Raw genomic sequence first — 22590 nt, 5'->3', positions numbered from 1 at the left:
CACATGGGATGTTTCCAGTCTCACTTTTCCTAGCAGTTCTTCAACAAGTGGCCGCCTGCAGGCATCTTTTTCTATTTGGGGCAAACTCACACCTGGTATATTTGCCCACCCAACTCTGAAGTCTGGGGGATGCAACACGAGTTTTATTCCTGGGAGAAGGGCTACACAAAAATGAGTTATCCTGGTGGTCTCTAGTGTGTGAAAATTTGGTATGGAACAGATTTGAGGATGGGTCACATGTGAAGAGGCAGAGATAATCAGATGCTCGCGCAGACCTCAGAGCAGCTCTGAAGAGCCTGGGCTTTGCACGTAGTTGCTGAACTGCTGTTTAGGTCATGGGTGTCACAGCGGGAGCTATGGTCCTATTTGTCCTGTTGGCGAGGGGGCCGTTTCCCCTCCACCGCTCTTGGATTCTGGTGGCTGGCCTAATAGTAAAACTGACATGAGAAAGGTTAACAGGAGAAAAAAGCTCATTTGAATTCATGCGCATGGAGGTCCCACAGAAGAAGTGGCCAAAGCAGCAGCTTTTATACTTTTTAGACAAAGAAGCGGTAAATTTGTGAGGACTTGACAGGACTAAGAAACTTAGGTTTTGGGTGCCCAGTTAGAGAAGTAACGAGATTTGTTTGTGTAAGCTTCTTGCCCGATTCCCCACCTTTGGTGATAAAGGTGTCCTTCCTCCAGATGCAGAGGGGGCTCCTTTCACATGGGAAATTTACTTCCAGCTCTCAGGGGGGCAGAAAGAAGGGTCAGAGTGTCCCTCTTGCATTGCCTGTTTCTTAAGTAACTTTAATTCAAAATAATCAATATGCCATGAAGGCACATTTTGAGATGGCCTCTCCTGGGACCCAACAGCCCTCACACAGGGGAAGGGAGAGCTCTCTGGGATCTCTTTTATAAGGACATTAATTCCATAAATGAGGGCTGTGCCCACAGGACCTGATCATGTTTTAGAGGTTCCCTCTCCAAATACCATTGTATTGGAGGTTAGAATTTAACAAATGATTGACAGGGAGGGGAGTAGGTGGCTGCTTGGTTTTAAACTTCTTTGGACCCAGGGTTTCCATTTATGAACGGGAGCGGTAACACCTACCTTGGTGAGTAGTATTGAATTTGGCACCTTGCAGGTGCTCACTGTAGCTGAGCAAAATTTGCCACCCCAGAATGTGTCTCTTTGGCAGGAGGATTAATTTAGGCTGATTATTTTTGAGAAACAGGACTCAGGAAGTCTTTCTTTTTACCTCCCCGTTAGCTGCCTAAATAAATGAAGAAAGGGCCTGCTCCCGGAACAAAGCCACGACCAGAGATATCTGCAAAGAACGGGTGGGTGTGGCGGGGAGACCTAGAGATCGGAGTCCCTCTGTCTCAGTGTCTCTGCACAGCCCACGAGCATTTGTTCACCCAACACGTGCTTTTCCATCCTTGTGCTCGTTGCCTTCCTTGCCTTTGAAGTCCCACGCCATCCACCCAAACACCGTCTTTTGTCTTCTGCTGAGATGGCATTTAAGGTGAGAGCTGCAGCTGTTTTGGTGAGATACTTCCTGGGTTTCTCCCATGTGTACACGTTACTCGACTTCTGTCTGGTGTTCTCCTGTTAACCTGACATGTGTCAATTTAATTCTTAGAGCAGCTGGATGACCCTAGACAGGGAGAGGGGAAGGTCTTCCTCCCCGACATCAGTGAGCAGGAGCCGCTGGCACTGCTGAGCTGTGTTCTGTTTGCTGACGGTTCCCTCTTGCTGAACTGTGAGCCCTTTCCGCTCCCCGCTTCTATCTTTTCCTTGATTCCGTGGCAGAACAGACCCACAGCCCCTTAGCTGCAACCAAAATGCAAAAAGCTTTAAAAATAGCCTTTTTTCCCCCTGTAACTTTGGTGGTAAGATTCAATTTGCTGCAAAATCTGACCTGACCTGACTGCTGCAGTCCCATGCTCCCAGGGGTGCAGGCACCTCTGTGGGTTGCTGATGTGTGTTCTAAATTTTAAAATTTATTTCTCCTTTTGTGACTTCGGGCTCAGTTGCATTATTCATGCATAAAAAAGAGTTACACACCCCACTGCTTGCTACGGGGGAGACACAGAAGTACTGACCCTGCCAGTATCAGGAAGCCAGGGATGTTGGGACCCCCATGATGTATGACTTTGGGAATCAAAGGAAAGGCAGTTGAAGTTTTGCAGTATTGGTGATGTCCAAGACCCACTGAGACGTGGAAACCACTGCAGGTGGGAGGTGGGCGGGGAAGGAGATGCTGACCGGAGTGGACGTGACGTTCGCAGTGAGGACACCAGCGGATGCCAGGCAGCGACTTGCCGCTCATGGAACAGCTCGGTTACTGCAGGAACTGCTGATCTTTAAAGGTGAGCACGAATATTCAGAAGGTTGGTTGTGGAAATGCGGGAAGGATTGTGATGGAGAACAATCTAAATGTCTGTGGTGGAAAACCTTCCCTTTGGGAAACAATGGAAAAGCATCCTGATGGATTTGCCAAGATGGTACCGGTGTAAAAGCCTAGTCTGCACCAGTCTTCAGAGCTGAGGAGGCAGGGGGGGTCCTGTGCCGCATTTCCACAAAGGCATTAGGGTGGTTGAGGAGGGTGCAGATGGGGGTGGTTTCAGGTCACAAAGCACAGGCTGAGTCGGGGTGAAGCTGCCACAGGTGCGCGTGGTGAATGCGTCCCTGCGTCCCCTTGTGCAAACGAGCACGCACTGGATACTCAAGGACTGGTTTCTGCCTGATTGGATAGTCCCTTTCAGTCAGCAGCGTGAATTCACTGCAGGTAAGCTGGGCCCAGGGACAACTAACGTTTCGTTATTTCTGCACGGCAGCACCGTACGGCTCCTTCCCGAGTGTCTTCTGAAAGGGATGTTTCTGACATTTACTTTGCCCTGACTTGTGAGAGGAGTTTACACCCCGTGAAGAGTGAAAACGAACGCCTTTCTGAGGTGGAGCTTGGGGGGGGGGGTGCGTGGGAGGATGCTTCCTGCTGCTGACTTAGGTCCAGGGCTTCTGGAATAAGCTCGCCCGAGAGACGGCGGTTTCCCCAATCACTGGTGCTTGGGCAGTGGGGGCGGGGGGGCTCCCTAACACAGGCGTGGGCAGGCGTGCGCAGGACACGGCGCTCAAAATGGGCTGGAGAGGAGACCCGCCCGCAGGAGGGAGGAAGGTGATAGCAAACTTCATTATATATATATATTTTTAATTCTTATGTTTTATGGAAGTGTAGTTGATTTGCAGTGTTAATTTCAAGTGTACAGCAAAGTGATTCAGTTTTTATATATATATATATATATATATATATATATATATATATATATATATATTAGATCATTTTCCACTACAGAAAAGAAATTGAATTTAGTTCCCTGTGCTGTACAGTAGTAGGTCCTTGTTGTTTATCTGCTTTATGTGAAGCAGTGTGTACCTGTTAATCCAAACTGCTAATCTGTCCCAACCCCCTTCCTGCCTGGTAACTGCAGTTTGTTTTTCTATGTCTGTGAGTCTATTTCTGGACAGACTTCATTTACCCTAGAAGTTCATCAACCGAAAGTGTAAGGTGAAAAGGACATGGAGGAGATGCTGAGCAGCGAAAGGGGGCTGGTCTCATTACTTCCTTGAGGGACAGAGGAATCCCGGTAATGGACCGAACACAGAGGAGGAGGAGTGGGGATGATGGGGGAGCCCCCGTGAAAACTGGGGGAGCCCCTGTGGACTACCTGGTCATAATGTATGACCTGCCAGTTGCTGGCTTCAACGTTGATCAGCCAGCAGGCACTCACCCAGCTAAAGAGACAGCTTAGTTCTGAGCTGGTGACCTGGGAGACGTGCCAGGAAGCACCGTCTCTGGGGTGCTGCATCGTGGCGCGGGACAACCATCCTCCAGCGCCCACCTCCAGCCTGGTGACCGGAGCCACACGACAACGCTGGGCCTCCCCCCAGAGCCCCTGCAGCCAGGTGTGGGGACGACTCACGGCACTGACACGTCCAGGCATTAAGCTTTGCTTGAACTTGTGTATGTCTGAAGCTTTGTAACATTTCCCTTGGGAATAAGAAGGACTAGGAAACGTGCCGCCTGTGGTGACCTCAGCATCTCGGGGACCGCTTTAGTACTGCATAGATCAGCCGGGAGCAGGCTGCAACACTGCGTGGGGTGTGTGCCCCCTGAGTGGGGTGGACTTGGCTGCAGAAGTGCTGGTGTGCTTGAGGTTGGGGTCCCACCACAGGCCCCTACGGAGGTTAAACAATATATAGTATGTGCTTTTATTCACTTGTATGTTTGTTTTTCTTAGCTCTGAATGCTTTGAATTCCAAAGCACAGCTGGCCCTGGATGACTCAGACCTGGCGCTCAGCCAGAGGATCCCAGGAAATGCTTGTGAGCGATTGAGAAGTGGTGAGGAGGGGTCACTGCGCGTTGAGAGGGACACTCTGAGGGCAGGAGCAATGGCTGGGCCAGCCCCGGGGAGAAGAGGGGAGGAGGGCAGGGAGTAAGCCCGCTCAGCCAGTCCCTGTACCTGACCGATGCTCTTATGCTCAGAAGATGCGGGGGGAAATGCCTTGACAGCACTTCCTGTGCCCATCAGACACTTTGTCCCTGGGCAGTGCTGGGGCCCGGGTGTCAGATGAAGCACAGGCGTCCCAGTTAAATCTGCATTTCAGATAAAGGAAGAATAAATTTTTAGTGTAAGTATGTCCCAATCGTCGCATGGGATTGACTGTCATTTACCTGAACTTTGTCCTGCACTTCTGTGAACTAGGTCTGGCACCCTCGCGTGGGCCTCAGTCACCTTTGTAGATGGTCCCTGGCCTGGGGCTGTGGAGGGCACGCACGGTGGGTGTCTGTGCAACGGCCGACCAGGCGGACGGGCCTGGGGGCGTGGGCTCGTGATGGCTCTCAGTCTGCTACTCCCACCATCAAGGCCTCCCTTCTTCGCTGCTCTGGGCTTTGTGAATGGTTCTGCTTCGCGGCCGAGTGGTGTTGAGCCCCGTCTGTACAGGCACCGGTGGGACATGGTGGCGGGAGGGTTTCTCGTCCTGGTTCCAGTGTGTAGGCCCCGCAGCGCACAGTGGCCAGTCCTCCCACAGCCCCCGCCCTAGAGTGACCTGGCAGGGCACCTCCCGCGAGCAGCTTCTCCCACACTCCCTTGGGTGGCTTTGCAGAGTCCCGAGGCACCTCCTGGCACCCCCGAGGGCAGACCTCCAGCAGTCCCACCGGTGAGGCCCTGCGCGGCTTCCCCACGCGGTCAGCCCCGTGCCTGCCCCACGTAGCCGGCCACGCTGGGGCCACACTGGGGGCAGGCCGGGCTGATCCAGCCAGGTCTGCGGTGTCGGGGGTGTCCCCGTCAGTCTGAGGGCTGTTCCCTGCATCCGCCCTTCCTGTATTCTTTAGTGTTCTGTCACTGTTACTGCCACTTCCCTGTTACTCCGAGGCCCTGTTTACAGCTCTTCGTAACAAACCTTCCCGGTCACGTGACCCTGTGGCTCCTGTCTCCTGGCGGGGCTTTGCTGGCCCAGCCTGAAGCATCTTTAGAGCTCTGTTTTCGCTCTGAGCCAGGGCTGCTTTCTGTTTTAGAACAACTGGGGCCTGTGTTTTCATGGTTGGCCTAATTCTTTCTATGGAAATATGACTGCCAACAGCAAATGCAGCCCAAAGGCCTCCCTGAGGCCCTTAGACCACTGTCCCCTCCTGAGAAGTGGCGGTCACACAGCGGCCTTGGTTTCCACTGGCCTTCCCCCCCTCCAGTGTCCTGGCTGAAGGATGACGAGGAGCCAGGTCTCCTGGGCTTGGCGGTGGGAGTAGCTGGGCCAGCCTGGGGCTGTGACTGGGGGTAAGGAGACATGGAGAACTCGAGGCAAGACTTTTCCCAAGGAGGCGGGTTTTGCAACTTTGAGCTAGCTGTCCTGGGGGCTCACAAGGACACTGTGTTCCTTCTGGGGCCCCAGGGAGAGAGCTCTTATTCACAGACTCCAGCGGTTCTGTTTTGGGGGGGCCCAGGGAAGCCCACCCCAAAATATGCTCAATGCCATATTGATTATCTTGAATTAAAGTTATTTCAGAAACAGCCAACACAAGATCCTCTGACTCTCCTCTCTGTCTCCCTGAAAGCAGGAAACGAACCTCCCATGTGAAAGGTGCCCCCCCTGCCTCTTCATGCAGAAGGACACCCTGTCGCCAGAGATGGGGACTCCAGGCCGAGAAGCCCAGATGAACCACCGCCTTCAGATACACACGACTGCAGAGAAAACAGATGAACAGCAAGGGCCTACCGTTTAGCACAGGGAACAATATTCAGTTTCTTGTAATGAGCTGCCATGGAGAAGAAATTGAAGAAAAAATACATGTATCTGTATAACTGAATTGCTTTGCTGTGCCCCTGAAACTAAGATTGTAAATCAGCCACACTTCAATAAAAAATAAGAGTTAAACAAAGGACTTCTCTGAACAGATCTGACTGCAGCTTCGGCTTTGGAGACAGACGTTTCACACATTCAGAAAACTGTAAAAAACCAAAAGCCTCCTGGCATCTTTCATTGGCCGCCCTGAGCACAGCCTGTTTAGCGTCTTCACTCACTGGGCTCCAAACCTGATTCTCGGCCTGGCAATGCCTCCCGTCTTACTGTTTCTTCTGTGCCTAAGAAGAGCGAGAGCTGCTGCTTTGGCCACTTCTTCTGTGGGGCCTCCACATGCAGGGGTTCGAGTGGGTCTCTCTCCCCCATTAACCTGCCTTGTGTCGGTTTTACTCTTAGTCCAGCCACCGGAACCCAGGAGGGCTGGAGGGGGAGTCTCCCCTCCTCGCCAGTTTCAGGCAGGAGATAAAAATCAACCCAGCATGTTGTGACTAGACCAGCGGACAGGGTCCTTGAGGGACCTCCTTTGACAGCCTAAAACCTGTCACCAGCCAGTGCTGCCACCCTCAGATCTCTACCAGGAGACTCGGGCCAGCGGGCCCCTCATCAGCCGAGAGGTGTTGGGAGGAGGCCTGGCTGGGGGCCTGGGGCCTCGAGGGATGGTCCTCAACCCCTTTGGGCTCCCCTGGCATTTCTGTCTACACTTCAACTGAAACGAAACAAAACAAACAAACAAAAACCCTCCTAAGGCAAAAAGAGGCCCGAGGATTTATGACCTGAAGTCCCGGGTTCACCTGCCTGCAGCCCGTCTGTGGACATCCCGTGGGGGCTGCAGGGGCTTCCCTTGTCGGGCTGGATGGAGTCCATGTGGGTGGAGTCGTTGTGAAATGGGCGTCTTCTGTCTGCTTTGGGGTGAGAATCACGTCACTTCTCCAGCCGCCCTTGGGAACTGAGCAGGGGTGTCTGAGTCTCTAAAACCATGTGACCAAGTAGTGACCCCATGACCTGAGCTGGACGTCCCTGGTAAAAGCAGAAAACAACCCATCCGGAGAGCTTCGGCAACAACGTGGGCTTGAAGAGTTCCCGCTAGTTCAGACCCTGGAGTTGCCAACTCAGAGGCCGACGGGCAGGGCCGGGCAGCCATGGCTCCAAGGAGACCCTACGCTAAGGATGCAGGTCCAGAGCTCCTGGCCCGGATCTGGCCACGACGCTGCAGGACGGCACGGGTTCCCCAGGGCTGCTGGTGGCCCTGAATTCCCCCAGCTCCACCTTCCTGGAGTAAGCCCAGACCCCTGGGTCTAGGAGCCCTCTTCTAGCCACAGTGAGAGGCAGGGACCTCTAAAAACCACATAACTGTGCCTTTACAAGAGTAAACTTTATGGTATATGAATTACACCTTAATAAAGCTTTATTTTTTTTTTAAGCAGAGCTTGGCATGTTGAGGGGTAAGGCAGCCAGGGAAGACTGGTTAGGGAGCTGATCCTGGGAGGGGGACCAGGGTGGGGGCGTGGAGGTGGAGCAGACGGGCCAGGGAGAGCTTGGGAGGTGGGCGGCCAGGCCTGGCTGATGGCTTGGATGTGGAGGGCAAGGGTATGAAAGGAAGAGGTTTTTGGCCTGAGTGTCTCACCCAGGCAGGCTGATGGGCGTCTGTGCGGGGAACCAGGGTGGACAACAGCTTGGGACCTTGTCTCTGGACACCCCGAGCCCCCAGACCAGGCTGAACCCTGGCTCCACTGCCTAAGGCCTCCTGGTCCTGCGGGAACTCAGGGAAGGTCTTGGAGGCTATGCTTTTTCTACAGACAAGAGGCAGGTGGAGGACAAGGGGGAGGTTTGTTCTGGCCCCAGAGTTCCTACTGGGTTACAGCTTTAGGCACATTCACATTATTGTGTGACCATCCAGCTGCAGAATATTCCATTATCCACAATGCAACTCTGTCTCCATTAAACGCTCACTCCCCGTTCCCCTCCCCTCAGTCCCTCATTCTATCTCCATGAATCTGAATCCTCTAGGGACCTCATATCAGTGGATCAAGCAGTATTTGTCCTTTTGTGACTGGCTTATGTCACTGAGCTTGATGTCCTCAAGGCCCATCCACGTTGTAGCAGGTGTCAGAACGTCCTTCCGTTTTGAGGCTAAGAAATATTCCACTGTAACGGGTGGACCACATTTTGTTTATCCACTCATCCGTCGACGGACATTTGGGTTGTTTCCACCTGTTCGCTTTGTGAGTGTGCTGCTATGAGCTTGGGTGCACACATTTTCATTGTTTCGACAGTTGCAGAAAATCCCACGCAGTGGGGTTTGGTGCGCCTGCCCCGGTGCGCCTTTAGCCAGCGCCTGCTTTTGGCATCACAGACAGCTGCACCAGGTGAGCCCGTGCGCAGGCTGCTCCAGACCTGTGCGGCTGCGCTGTGGGGTGCTCTGCCGCAGGTGGATTTGCGGCGTCTGTAAACCCGTGTCTTTGAACTCTTTCTGTTTGGCAGCTGTTGGAAGCTGGTTGAAGACGTGCCAGATCTTGCAGGTGATGGTGTGAGGGTTGTGGGTGTATTTACCAGGCTACAGTCATGGACAGACTTGGCAGAATTCAGACTTTTGCTGTAGTTGGAGCTGCACCTTTGACAGAACAGCTGCTCTGCCCTGGAAGCGGGAACCCCCTGTGTGCTGTGGGGGATGGACACCAGGGGGCGCAGCTCTGCCGCTTTTGGGCAGGGAGAAGGCTCAGTCCAGTTCTCCGGTTCCGCTGCTGCACGGATGGTTATTTAGGACTTGAGTCGAGGGGTGGGGCGGGAAGTACGGTGTTTCCTAAAGAAAGGCTACACAGGACTTGTTTGGGTTTTGGGTGGAGAACAAGTGATGAAGATGGAGACCACTTCTGGGGACTCGGGGATTCCTGGTGGTTCCGCCCAAGCCTCAGCCCAGCCTGCTCTTCAGCCGCTGCCTCTCCCGGGCACTTCGAGCCAGGCCCCACGGACACAGGGCCCCACGGACACAGGGCCCCACGGACCACAGGGCCCCACGGACACAGGGCCCCACGGACCACAGGGCCCCACGGCTGCTTATGTGTGATTCTTTTACACTGATGACGGTGTGTTTCTTTATTGTCTAAACAAAATACCTGTCCAGTGGCCCTGCCCTTCAGTTCACCGTGGCCGGGCACACATCGTCTCCTGTTGTCTGTTGACCATGACTGGTGGCAGGGCCCCCCTGGTGGCTCCAGGACTCTTGGTGGGATGCTTGCTGGGTGAGGGCGGTGGAGGGAGCGGGGCCAGGTCCTTCCTGGCTGTCAGTGGGGGTCAGCGGGGTCTCTCACTTCCTCCTCCTGCCAGCACAGCGCGGGGCCACCTTCCTACCCCAGGTGTCCAGCGCTCCTAGGTTTCGGGGTGTCTGAAGGAGCTCAGAGGGGCCGGGGGCTTCCAGTGTTTCTAGTTAGACTTTGAGAAGTTCACCTGCACACTTTCCCCAAGAGGAGGAGGAGGATATAAACATTATACTCGCTTATTTTGCATGATTTCATGAATTTGCTGGGACAGTTCAGAGGGAGTGTGGTCATCTCGGCTGACACTTGATTATTCGGTACAGCAATTCCGCTTCTGGGAATTTGACCCGGAGAAGTGCTCGCTGGGAACGCGGGCAAAGCCGGTTGCTGGGACGTGGTCCGCAACCAGCCCGACTGGAGGCATCTGCGTGCGGCTCCCGGGTGATGCCCGGGTACCTTCGTGTACGCGGGTGGATGGGGGGTCTCCATCAGTTCTCAGAGCGAGGCCGGCCGGGGTCTGCTGGTCCAGGAGTGGGTGCCAGGGCTCTGTGTGGTGCGTCCCTACCCCGAGAGCCTGGAAGTCACTCCCACAAAGGCAAGCAGTCCATGCAGCCCCTGGGGCGTCACACGCAGTCAGTCGTCTCCAAGTGTCTAAACACCCTCATTTTCTTACTCCTCCTGCCCTGTCACATATTTAAGCCGAGTCCAGGCATCAAGCCACCCCTCCCTCCCGGCTCCAGGTTACTCCTCTAAGGACAGAAGACTTCTTACAGTACCACGGTACCACTGTCAGACCTATCAAGACTTGGCAACTGGGGAGAAGGGGAGGGTGGGGCTCAGCGGTAGAGCACGTGCCTAGCATGCACGAGGTCCAGGGTTCAATCCCCAGCACCTCTGTTGAAAGACAAACAAATAAAAATAAACAAACCTAAGTACTTCCGCAAAAATAATAAAAAAATTAGCAATCAGTTCTTAATGACACGCAACAGCCTGTGTCCGAATTTCCCCAGTTGCCTCAAAGCTGTCTTCTTACAGCGAGCTTGGGTGTGGCTGTCACGCTCTGCAGGTCTTTGCAGACGGAGCTGGAGTGCGCGTCGTGTGCAGTGACGTCTGTGTCCTGTGGCTGCTGTGACGAATGACCACAAATGTAGTGGCTTAAAGATAACACAAATGTGTTGTCTTTTGCGACAAGACAGAGAGGCCCATTGACCAGAATGGGCCCCCCCGGGGCTGAAATTAAGGAGCTGACAGGCTTGCATCCCTCGTGAAGGCTGAAGGCTCGGGGCAGAATCCTCACATTTCCCTGCTTCTCAGGGCCACCCACACTCCCTCACTCACCCCCTGCATCCCTCTGCTCTGTTTCCTCGTCACATCTTCTGCGACCCTCCAGCCTCCCCTCTTTCCCTGTGATGACATTGGATCCACCTGGATAATCCAGGCCACTCTCCCTGGCTCAGGACCCTTCATTTAATCACAGAGTCCCTTTTGTCATACAAAGTAGCGTAGTTACAGGTTCTGGGGAGGAGGACTGGACGTCTCCGAGAGGGCATTCTTCTTCCAAACACAGCAGCCAATAAGTAACAGCTGGGATGGAGACACAGCAATGACCTCACTGTGGTTCTTTCAATTTCTGCAGCCAACTGGGGGCTGTCACTCCACTTGTGAGGGAGAGGCAGGGACATGCCTGGGGCAGAGAGGGAGGGACGCTGCACACGTCACTGTGTGCACAGGAGCCGAGGTTCCGCCTAGAAACAGCTCAGCCACTGCCGCCAAAGGGGGTTTGCTGCTCGGAACCTCTGCTGGCCACAGCCGGCTCCGGCGGGGCGTCTTCTGGGCTCCTGGGGGAGTTCGTCGCCCCTCCTGGGGGTCTCCAGACTACACCCTGATCAGAGCCCGGGATGGTCAAGATGGAAAAATACACATACTATAAAATCTATTGATTTTTAGAAGTTTTAAAGCGAATAGGTCTGTGGCAGTAAATACATTCACTTTGCTGTGTGACCATCACCACCACGTGATGGTCAGTTTTGTGCGTCAGCTTGGCCAGCTTCTCGTCCCAGGGATTCAGTCAAACACTCATCTAGGTGTTGCTGGAAAGGTATTTTGTAGGCACGGTTAACCCCTACCACCAGCTGCCTTTGCTTAAAACAGTTCATTCTAGAGGATCTGGATGAGTCTCATTCCATCAGCTGAAAGGCCTTAAAGGGGAAAAATTGAGGTTTTTCTGGGGAAGAAAAACTTCTGCCTCAAGACTGCAGCGTCAGCGCCTGCCTGGCAGGTTTTGGACTCGCCACCCTCTTCCTTTTCCTTGTTGGGTCTGTTTGCCTGTGACCCGTAGTGAGTTTGTCTGTGTGTCTGTCTCTCCCAGGGGACTGTAAGCTCTCTGAAGGCAAGAACTGGCTTTTCCGTAGTTGCATTTGATCAGGATGGCACAAAGTGGGTGCTTAATAAAAACGTGGTTACCTCTGACTTCGCCAGCCCTGGAATGCAGGTAGACCCAAAGGAGAGGGCTGTCCGGGCTGCGCCGATGGCCCGATGAGCGACCTTTGGTAATGCACGCGGGATCTCACATGTTCCTTCTCTCCTGGTGCCGTCGCCCACCCCCGCCTGCCCCAGGTGGTTCCGTTCACTTTGAGGAAGGGAGTGATCTTGGGGACTCTTCCATTGGTGGGTCACGGGGGCCACCTGGGGCTTCTGCTGCCTCCTCTGGGAGGCCCACCCTGATTGCTGGGGCGGGATTACCCCTCCCCTTGTGTGCTCTCATTGCACCTGGGACTTGGTCCTAGTGCCAGACCCATCTCGTTCATGCATTCCTTTACTCATTCAATAAAGCAGGGAGTGGATTTGGTTTGGGTCTTGGTTGGAACAAAGCTGTAAAAGGACCATGTCTGAGACAATCAGGGATGTCTGGTGAGGGACTAGCTTTTGGGTGACACCAGGAAATTATTGCTGTCAAATGTGAAATGGAATTTGTGCTTATACGAGGAAACGTTCATTAAATTTTTTTTGCTTGTTCATTTTGGGGGGTAATTAGGTTTATTTATTTATTTTAATGGAGGCACTGGGGACTGAGCCCAGCACCTCATGCATGCCAGGCACGCACCCTACCCCTGGGCTCCACCCTCCGCCCGAAATGTTCCTATTTTTAAGAGGACTGACGTGTGAAGGGGGTGAGCTGACATGAAGTCTGGGCTTTGCTTTAAAAGATTTCAGGAAAGGAAAAAAGAGCAAGCGAATGGGGGCAAAATCCTCACAGTTGTGGGGTCTGGCTGGTGAGTATGTGGGGTTCACTGTACCATGTTCTTTAATTTTTCAGATGTATGAAAAATTCAGTAACAAAGATAAACCCAAATCAAATAGTACTTTACTCTCAAGACAGAAATGATTGAAAATACGCAGTGGGGGTGAGGAGGAGCGCGTGTCCCACCGCGGGCAGACACAACCTGGTGTGTCTGGGGCAGAACTGTCTCTAAGTCTCCACCTTAACTCGTGTCCCCTGCAGGCAGTGTCTGGGGGTCCCTGCTGGGTCTCCGTGCTCAGGTCCGTGCTCCGTGCTCCGTGCCCTCCCCCCCCATCGACCGTGTGGGGTCGGCAGGGGGCTGTACGTGCAGCCCACACACCTGCTGAGGAGTCAGCACTGCCGAGGGCACAGCCAAGGCTCGCTCGTGCTGACCATAACGATGCCTGTCCGCTCATAGGGGCAGATTTGTGGGTGAGCCCCGTGGGGCCCTGGAGTGGAAAATCTGGGTGCCAGGGCTTTGTGATTGCGCCTGCAGACTGCTGGCGCGTGGGAATCCTGGGCGTAAAGCAAATCCCAGCCTTTGTGTGAGCAGGGCTGGCATTTAGCTGGTGTGCAGCGGAATGCAAACTGCTGAGAGCGGGCTTAGCCGGCCACGGAAACAATGGAGAGGGGACAGCCGGTCTCCCCAGGGTCGCCCTCCAGGCCGCATTTCCTGCCAACACAGGGCTTTGCAAGGGTCTGACCCCAAATTCCTGACAGCCCGACTTGTTTGGATGTTGGAGAGAGATGATTTCAGGGACTGTGGCTCATGCTCCCCCAGACACACAGAAGCACACACACCACACACATGGACACTCACACTGCACAGACTCACACAGAAGCACACACACCACACAGACATGCACACACAGCTCACACGCACACCCACGTACACACACACACGCAGCACCCCCATACAGACACGGACACAAATGTCCACACACAGCCAGGGGTCTGCCCTGGTGCCCACACTCCCCACACCCATCCCGCTGGTTCCTTCAGCCCTGCCCTTTCCATCCTCAGACCCTCCCCATCAGCGCCCCTTCACCAGGTCTGCCCGCCTGGGCCCCCTTGCTGGACTCCCCCACCCCAGGAGCCTCAGGCTGGCTCACTGTGACGGCAGGTCCCCCAGGATGCAGATCCCATGTGGGTGCTGGATTCCCTTGGATCTGCAGATGGCGTCAGGCCTCAACAGAATTGTCTCTGGATTCCATTCCTTTTCTTGGCTTTAAGAGAAATATATTCTTTTTTCTTTGATTTTTGGAAAGTTTGTATTTCTTCTCTTCAACCTGCCACGTGGGTCAAGCCTGCCGGACACCCTGGGATGGATGAAGTGTGCTGGACCCCGGCCACTCTGGGCAGACTCAGGAGAGCCACGTGGTCACTGTGTCCGTGGGCCTTGTTCCCCCAAGAGCAGTGGTGACAGCAGTGGCTCCTTCAGGGTGTGCGAGGACAAACATCCACGTGGGGCTGGCTGCACACAGAGGGCCTCGGGTGAAGCCGGCTCCACTGCGTCCCTGAGATCTGGGCAGGCATCTCCAGGTCACCTCCTGGTCCCCTGCCCGTCCGTACCCACCAGCTTCCCCGCCTCTAAGGCCAAGGCTGCCCTGGCCCGTAGGGAGGGGCCAGTCACACTCTCCAGAGTCTCCAGGCACAGACGGAGGAATGGCAACCCTCCGGGAAGCCAGGGATTAGGGAGCTGGGGGCCAAGAGATGGCCAGTGAGGAGCTTCTGACACACGGGCCCAGGCTGGCCGTGGTCACAGTCCTTGGGGAGGAAAGCACGGCGCAGAGGCACCGTCCTCCTCACTCAGGAGCCTGAGGTCAGATGGCCTCCTGTTCCTGTCCTCCCTGGTCCCCAGCCCACCGTGGGCCTGGTCCTCCCTCTCTGAGTGGGAGCTCCAGGGCTGTCCCTGCCATTGCTCTGCACAGACCTGGCCCAGACGTCAGGGTCACACCCCTGCGCACTTCCTCTGCTCCCTCACCTGTCCTGGGGGTGGTCTTGGGGTCATCTCTGTAGCCTTACAGGGACCATGGCTGGACCAAGTGGGAAGACCTCTGTTGGGGTCTCCATGACAGGCTGGAGGGATGGAAGCATCCCAGCACAGCCGGTCCCAGTCACCAGGGATGTGCACAAAGCAGGGTCAGGGCCCAGGATGCTCTGGCTCATGGCTCAGCATGAGGACAGTGGGGCTCACTGCACAGATCTGAGGGGGCGCCTCCATCCCAAAGAGGACCACTGGCCTCGCCCCAGGACCCGTCCTCCCAGCCCACATCTCAGGAGCACGTTGCTGGAGTTCTGTGGCATCGTCCTCCCTCTGCACACCTTTCTGGTTGGCTCCAGGACCCTAATAAATAGCCCAACAAGCCAGTGGGGGAGCCTCACCAGCTCCTCTGACACAGCCTGTTGTGAACACTCAGGGTTTGGTAGGATAAAGGGAGTTTCCCCACTTTAGATTTATTGGATTTGCTCAAATTCTGAACAATGACAATGTGTCGTTTTTATAATAAAATGTTATTTAAAATAGAAAGAAAATCTACAGTCTTATCAGTCCTTCTAAAATCTTAGTTCACAAGACCTTCTTGGAAAAGCGTCTCCTCGTCAACAGCCTGCTTCTGTGCGTGGGAATAATAAACAGGACACAGAGAGGGGCTGTGGGCACCCGGGGCCTCTGTGGGGCCGCGCAGTCCTCAGAGCGCAAGCCTGAACAGTGAGGATGGGGGCCAGAGCCGCTGCCCCAGGCTGGTTGACCAGACGGCCCTGCTGCCAGGAGGCACGGGGACGGGGAGCCTGGCCCTTGAGGCTTCCTGATGTGGGCTTGCCTCGCGCATCGTTTCCCAGAGCTCCTGAGGGGGGTGTGTGGGGGGTGGGCTTCAGGTCTGCCCCAGGCTGCGGGGGGCCCCCTTCACTCTCGCAGGCCTGTCAGACTCCCACGGGCTGGCAGCAGGTGGCCCGGAGGAACCCGAGGCCAGCGGTGTGCCTGGTGTGTTTGACGCCCAGAGCAGGTCACTCTGGGACTCTCCCTGCCCCACGGGACAAAATGGTTTCTGGCGGGGGAGGGTAGAGCCCAGGGGCAGAGCGCCTGCCTAGCCTGCTCGAGGTCCTGGGCTCAACCCTCAGTAATTCCATTAAAGAAAAGAGGATTTTTCTGTGTAATCAGGGAATGATCATGAATAATCATGATTTTCTTGATTGGTTCTTTAAAACAATGAACAATAAAAAGACTATATTTCCATCTTAAAGGTATTATTCAAAATCAGTGAAATATTCCACCGAGAACAGCCGTCTGCACTGAAGCATCTCACCTCGTTGTCTGGGCTCCGTCTCACAGGTTCACATTTTAAACGTGCTGTAAAAGCGCCAAGAAGTCACGCAGAATGGCAGAGCTGAAGTGACGCCGGCTCTGTCTCCACGCGGGCTGCCGTCACTGATCTGAAACCCCGTGTCTAAGCACAGAAAGACGTCGCATCACAGAGGCTGGAGGGAGAGCTGTCCCCGGCCTTGGCAACCAGCTCAGAACACGCTCACAGACGGGAGTCTGCTGGCGTCGGGCCGGCCATGTAACGGGAAGTTCTGGGGTGGTTTCCACTTAGTAAATGCGTACAGAAAGATGAGGAAGAAAACTGCTTACCTGGAGAGCACACACGCACTGGGGTAAAGAGATGTGCGGCCTCGGGAAACTGGAACAAGCAAGTCACGTATTTTCCCCCAGAGCCTCCAGGAGGGACCAGCCCTGCTGACACTTTGATCTGAGCCCAGTGAGACCCACTTTGGACTCTGACCTCCAAACCGCGAGGTAACACATTTGTGTGGTTTTAAGCCACCGAGTTTGTGGTCTTCTGCTACAGCCGCCACAGGAAACCGATACCACACCACGCTCTTGGGTCTGAAAGGCACCTGAGGGCTCTGCGGCCACCCCGCTCGCTGGGCGCAGGCTCTGCGCCGTTGGGGCTGCAGGCTCAGTGCTGGCTCACCCCGAGGTGCCCTCCGGCCCCGCTGTGGCAGGTGCCACCACAGCCCGCCGAGGCCTCCACACATGGGCAGGGGCTGCAGATGAGTGTCTGGACACTCCTGTGTCTGACGGACCGTGGCAGACCCCCGGCCACCCCGAGCTGGGTAGCCCATAGGCCGAGGTTGTGCCCAGCCCCTGCCTGCAGCCCCAGCCTGTCTGAATGACCACACGGAGGGCCAGGTGCAGGGTGACAAGGTGCCAAATACCAGTGGGGCCAAATGCAATCATGAGGATAAATCATCTTTTTAAAAAATTTTATTTATTTATCTACTTATTGTAACGGAGGTCCTGGGGATTGAACCCAGGACCTTGTGCATGCTAAGCATGCACTCTAGCACTGAGCTATACCCGCCCCCCAAGGATAAATCATATCTTAACTTGATGTTTAAACAAATCAAAATGCATGCAAAAAACCAGTGACGAGCAAAATATCAAATTTTAAATAGAGACGGGATCTGCAACGCCTGCTTTTCCTTCTGTCTCAGGCCTCCATGTGGCTCCGCCCAGCCCTGACCACGCGCCTGGCCCTGCTGGACCCCCCCATGGAGGGTACAGACAGTCGGATGCTTGTGCCCCTTCCCCCACCTCCCCATGCCCGGAGCAGGCAGCCTGCACTGTGTAGGGCCGCCCACCGCCCTGCCCACACCCCTGCCACACCTCTCATGTTGACTCTCAGCCTGGGTGGGGAGCCTGCTCTGAAGCCCCCTCCCCTTCCTCCACACTGAGTGACCTGGCACAGGGTTAAACCTTGTAAGCCCCACTCTCCGGGTCTATGAAGTGGGGAGATGGGACCTGCATGCCACATAGAGTGGCTGCAAGGAACCACGAGGTCACCATCAGTGTGGCCTGGGGCCAGAGGGGTGCCCTCCACCCCCTACAGTGTTGATGACCTGTACCCTAATTGCCCCTTGTTGCCTGACCCCCTGGGGCATTGCCCCCCAAGACTGTAGACTTGCAGGGCAAAGGTTGGTGTTTGCAGATTTTTCTGGGCCCTTTATCACTGGCTGGTGTCATGCACGTCGCAGGTGCTTGGAGAGGCAGGGAGGAAGGGTTTGATTCTGGGCATCGCCAGTTGGGGAGGGGCTGTGTGAGGGATGCTCTGAAATTCCCGCTTTTGACGCCAAGTCCACCTTGGATGTGCCAGGCACAGTCCCGCTTGCATAGCGGGTAAGCGCTCTTTCCTGCCCTGTTAAGTCCAGGGGTGGAAGGTAAATTGCAAAGGCCCTGAGTGCTCTGAGGATGCACTTCGTCCACAGACATGAGATGGACGCTGGACAGAAGCTGCGCTAGGGCCCGGTGGTGGGGTGCAGAGTGACTGAGGAGCGTCTCAGGAGGGCTGCGGGAGCGGGGCCCCCTGCGCCGTGGGCGGGGCTGGGTGCTGAGTGGTGGTAAGTCAGTATACGTCTCCTCAGAGGCCAGGCTCCTGAAAAAATACGAAAGCCTTAAACCTGGGAGCGACCTGACCACGGAGACAGGAGCAGACCGGTCACCAGGCCAGCAGGGTTGGGCGCCTTCTTTACTGGCCGTGCCTCTGTCCGACCCCAGGTTCGCAGGGACAGTGTCCAGAAGAAAGCCCAGGATATGGGGTCTGCGTGTTTGTAAATCCACACCCACCTCCCCAGCTGGACACGCACAGATCCCGCAACAGGGCTCCCTGGTGCCAGAAGCACGGGCACCTTTTCATTTCTTCTCTGCATTTTCTGTCCTTCTGGAGATTCTTCCCAGAACGCATGATTTTGGGGATCAGGAAGAAGTGACAGAGGTAATTCTGTTTGAAAACACAATGTACTCTCACATTGTAGCTCTGGGATTTGGGGACCACTCGTCCAACCCCTGTGCCTCAGTTTCCTGTCTATGAAACGGGGGCCCGAGGCCTCGCTGGTGGGGAGGCCATGGGATCACAGGGGACCACGTGCGCAGACGGCTGGTATGATCCCTGAGGCACACACCTTCCCCCAGGATGGGGGAGAGGAGTCCCCACTGACCCCCAGGTGGGTGGGGGTTGCAGAGCCATGCCGAAAGGAGCTCCCTGGGGACACTGGGTGTCCAGCTCCCGGCTGGTGAGAGCAGCAGGCCTGGGGCTGGGAGCGGCGGGCGTGCAGCCCAGCCCCCGTTCCTGCTGACTGGGCAGCCTCCCTCGTGAGCTCACGCTTTCCAGACAGATCCCCTAATCCTTCCTTTCTGTCCCAGGCGTACATAAGGAGGGCCTGCCTCCCTGTTCCCCACCACACTGCCCAGAGGCCCCTGCCGGACGCCCCAGCAGCCCCAGCCCCTGCAGTGCCGACGGCCGACATGGACATCGCCATCCAGCACCCCTGGTTCAAGCGTGCCCTGGGCCCCTTCTACCCCAGCCGGCTGTTCGACCAGTTCTTCGGGGAGGGCCTGTTTGAGTATGACCTGCTGCCCTTCCTGTCGTCCACCATCAGCCCCTACTACCGCCAGTCCCTCTTCCGCACCGTGCTGGACTCCGGCATCTCTGAGGTAAGGGCTGCTGCCTTCTGCGGCGCTGCCCCCGCAGGCCTGGGCCGTGCGGAGGGGAAGCAGGGATCTCTGAGGCCCAGCCCGGGGCAGCCGTGGGCTCCACCTGCTCCCGCCTTGTTTCCTGGATGGTGACATCCTCAGGGCCACTTCCCTACCTCCCCTGACCTCCTCCCGCCCGGACGCACAGAGGCCGGGCGGGCTGTCCCCCAGCAGATCCTCCCCTGCCTCTGAGAGGGGGGCCGGCAGAGGACCCGCCTGAGCCCGACCACAGTCTTTCCTCCCATCAGCTCATGACCTTTATGTGGTTGGTTAAGGCCCCCATCGCATGCTGGGAGCCCCCAGAACAGCCCCGCCAAAGCCAGCTTGATGGTGGACAGAGCTTTGTGCTCAGGGGCCGTGCTTTCCCCCCCAGCAGGAAGCCTGGGGGTGGGCTGTGCCGCCTGAGGTCCCGCCGCAGAGCCGCAGAGCCGCAGAGCTGCAGGGCGGGCTCCCGCCAGGTCTGCCCGGCGCCGGAGACCAGGCCCCGAGGGGACGCAAGGAGGCCCATGGCCTTCCCTACCCCTGAGCCCCTGACTCCCCCAGGGTCCAGCATTCTGGAGGTGCCAGGTCCCACGACTGCAAAAACAGGGGCCTGCCCAGAGCTGGTACAGCGGTGGTCACTCCAGGGGCCAATGGAGCCGAAGCGCCTGTCCCGTGTGAGGGTGAGAGGAGAGGGGATGAGGCACTTTGTGTCTGAGGAGCTGGGCAGCCCATGCGGGCACGCAGGCTCACCACGTCCTATTGCAAAGATGGGCCCAGGCTGTTTAGGGACAGGCGAGTGGAAGCCAGGGCCGCGACCTTCTTCCAAGTGCGCAGTCCCACCAGCTAGCCAACCAACCCATGACCAGCCGACCAACTCATAACCAGCTCTGTAATCATAACCTGCCACTCAGCTCATAACCAGCCACCTAACACGACCAACCAGCCCCTCAACCCGCAACCAGTCAGCCAGCCGGCCCCTCACCAGGCAGGTGCTGGGTGTCAGCCTAGTGTCCACCCCGTCCTGAGTCCCAGGCCCTCCGTCCCCCGGGCACGTGGAGGGAGCGCTCAGAGACCTGACCTGCAGTCTCTGTCCCGAACTGGGGACCGAGCCCCGGCTGCTGCACTCCGGCCACTCCAGCCAGCCCTGCAGGGGCCACGGCAGTCTCCCTCCCTGAGCTGCGGTGCGGCGGAGACCCATACGAGTGCCTGGTTTCAGGTCCGATCCGACCGGGACAAGTTTGTCATCTTCCTGGACGTGAAGCACTTCTCTCCCGAGGACCTGACGGTGAAGGTGCTGGAGGACTTCGTGGAGATCCACGGCAAGCACAACGAGAGGCAGGTGAGCTGGAGCTCGGCTGCGCCCCCTCCCTGGGCAAGTCCGCCTCCTGGTGACCTGCAAGCCGGCCCCAGCCCTCCGCAGCCTGGGCAGCGGGCCGTCAGCCAGTGGGGGACTGCAGGGACCCCCACCCAAGTACGGCTCAGCATCCCTGGCTCTGTCCAAATCCCCCGAGTGACTGGAGAGAGTAAGAAAGACCCCAGCAGACGCTGGCGCCCAGGGGACGCGCCCTGCAGGGCTTCACCCCAGCCTCACGTGAGAGGACCGTGCTGCTGGGCCTGTCAGAGCCCAAGAACTGGGGCCCTGCTCTCTCCAGGGGGCGGGGCACAGCCAGGACAGCGCTCAGGGACCAGGGCTTGGTCCAGTGGTGAGAGAAGCTGGTGGTGTGGGAGAGACCCCACCCCTGTCTGCTACTGGGCCCCTCTAGACGCCCAGACACTTTCCTGGGGCCTCAGTCTTTCCCCCTGGAGAGGTGGGAGTGGGGCCTGGGGACCGAGCTGGGTCCAGACCTGTCAGGAGGAGGGAATGCCGTTGGGCCCAGGCATGGCTTTCTGACCTGGTTGGATGGACAGCAGGGACTTGATCCTCGCTGGTCAGTGGGGCCACAGGCAAAAGGAAAGCTGGACCCCAGGGCAGGGCCAGGGACGGGACCGTTCATGGGATCTTGGAGTGAAATTAGTCTGAAGCGCCAACCTTGTGGGTGCCCAGACCTCCTGCAGGAGGCAGGGAGGTCCCGAGGTCCCAAGGCCCCGGATCCAGGCCAGCCGCACCCCTGCCTATGACAGTGTTGTGGGTTTGACCCTCGGGCCATCCTGGAGGGCCTCCTCCGCCCCTGGCGGTGGCCTCTGTGACCCCCTTCCCGCCCCACCCAGGATGACCATGGCTATATCTCCCGCGAGTTCCACCGCCGCTACCGCCTGCCTTCCAACGTGGACCAGTCCGCGCTCTCCTGCTCCCTGTCGGCGGACGGCATGCTGACCTTCTCTGGCCCCAAGATCCCGTCCGGTGTGGACGCCGGCCACAGCGAGCGGGCCATCCCGGTGTCGCGGGAGGAGAAGCCCAGCTCTGCACCCTCGTCCTGAGCGCGGCCTCAGCCTCGGCTGCCACCCACTGCGGCCCCCGCGGCCCGTCCACCTGGGCCTAGGCAGGGGCGTTGGTCTCCCCTGCTTTCCTCTTTTTCGTCTCCTTCTCCTCTTCTCCCAGGGAATGCAGGTTTGAGAGAGTAGTCGGGGGGGCTTGGGGCCTTGGCCTGCGGTGCTGAGACCTCAGAGTGACCCGGACCCCAACCCCGGCCGGCTGGTGGAAGTGACCTCCATCCCCGCTTCGTAGATGACACGCCGCCCTCCCGAGGCAGGCCTGTCTACGCCAGCCGGGAGGTCGGGGAGCACCCTGGCTGAGCAGTCTCTGGATGACCTCTGGTCTCCCGGGCCAGCCGGGCGCGTCTTGGCCCTCGGTGGCGGGCGCCCTCATCGCGGCCGGGCCGGGTGCTGTGAGGTCCGTATGGCGTGGGCCCCCGTGCGCCTGGGCTCCCTGCAGCCTCCATCTCTCAGACCACCTTCCCTTCAACCTCCCTGTATGTAGTGCTGCTCCTGGGGCGTCTGGTCACCCATGAGAATGCAGCTCGTGGCAGTCAATAAAGAGCAGGTGACAAGCAACTTGCTGTGTGGTGGCCGTGCTGTCTGTGTGGGGAGTTTGGAGAGCAGGGGGGAAGGCGCCGTGCAAAGCGTTGCTGGGGTGTGAGGGGCGGGTTGAGGGGCCCTCAGGGGCTTCTGGTGACCAGGGCTGAGTGGCCCACCCAGAGGGGGTGGCCTTCTCACTGTCTGCCCAGACCCCCGAGATGGGGGGAGACTAGCGTGAAGGCC

General features: G+C 57.0%; 1 protein-coding gene across 1 annotated transcript; it reads left to right on the top strand.

Moving 5' to 3' along the window:
* Positions 1 to 19081: 19081 nt before the first annotated feature.
* CRYAA (crystallin alpha A) lies at positions 19082 to 22375 on the top strand. The gene is made up of 3 exons (XM_006175234.2): positions 19082 to 19371; positions 20609 to 20731; positions 21601 to 22375. Exons 1-3 carry the CDS (start codon positions 19183 to 19185, stop codon positions 21808 to 21810), a joined length of 522 nt encoding a protein of 173 aa, XP_006175296.1. The 5' UTR covers positions 19082 to 19182; the 3' UTR covers positions 21811 to 22375.
* The last annotated feature ends 215 nt before the right edge of the window (positions 22376 to 22590 follow it).

Source organism: Camelus ferus, chromosome 1, assembly GCF_009834535.1.
Source record: "Camelus ferus isolate YT-003-E chromosome 1, BCGSAC_Cfer_1.0, whole genome shotgun sequence".
Classification (NCBI taxonomy): Eukaryota; Metazoa; Chordata; class Mammalia; order Artiodactyla; family Camelidae; genus Camelus; species Camelus ferus.
The sequence above is the reverse complement of the archived record's forward strand: the minus strand, read 5'-3'. Positions and strand labels throughout refer to the sequence as shown.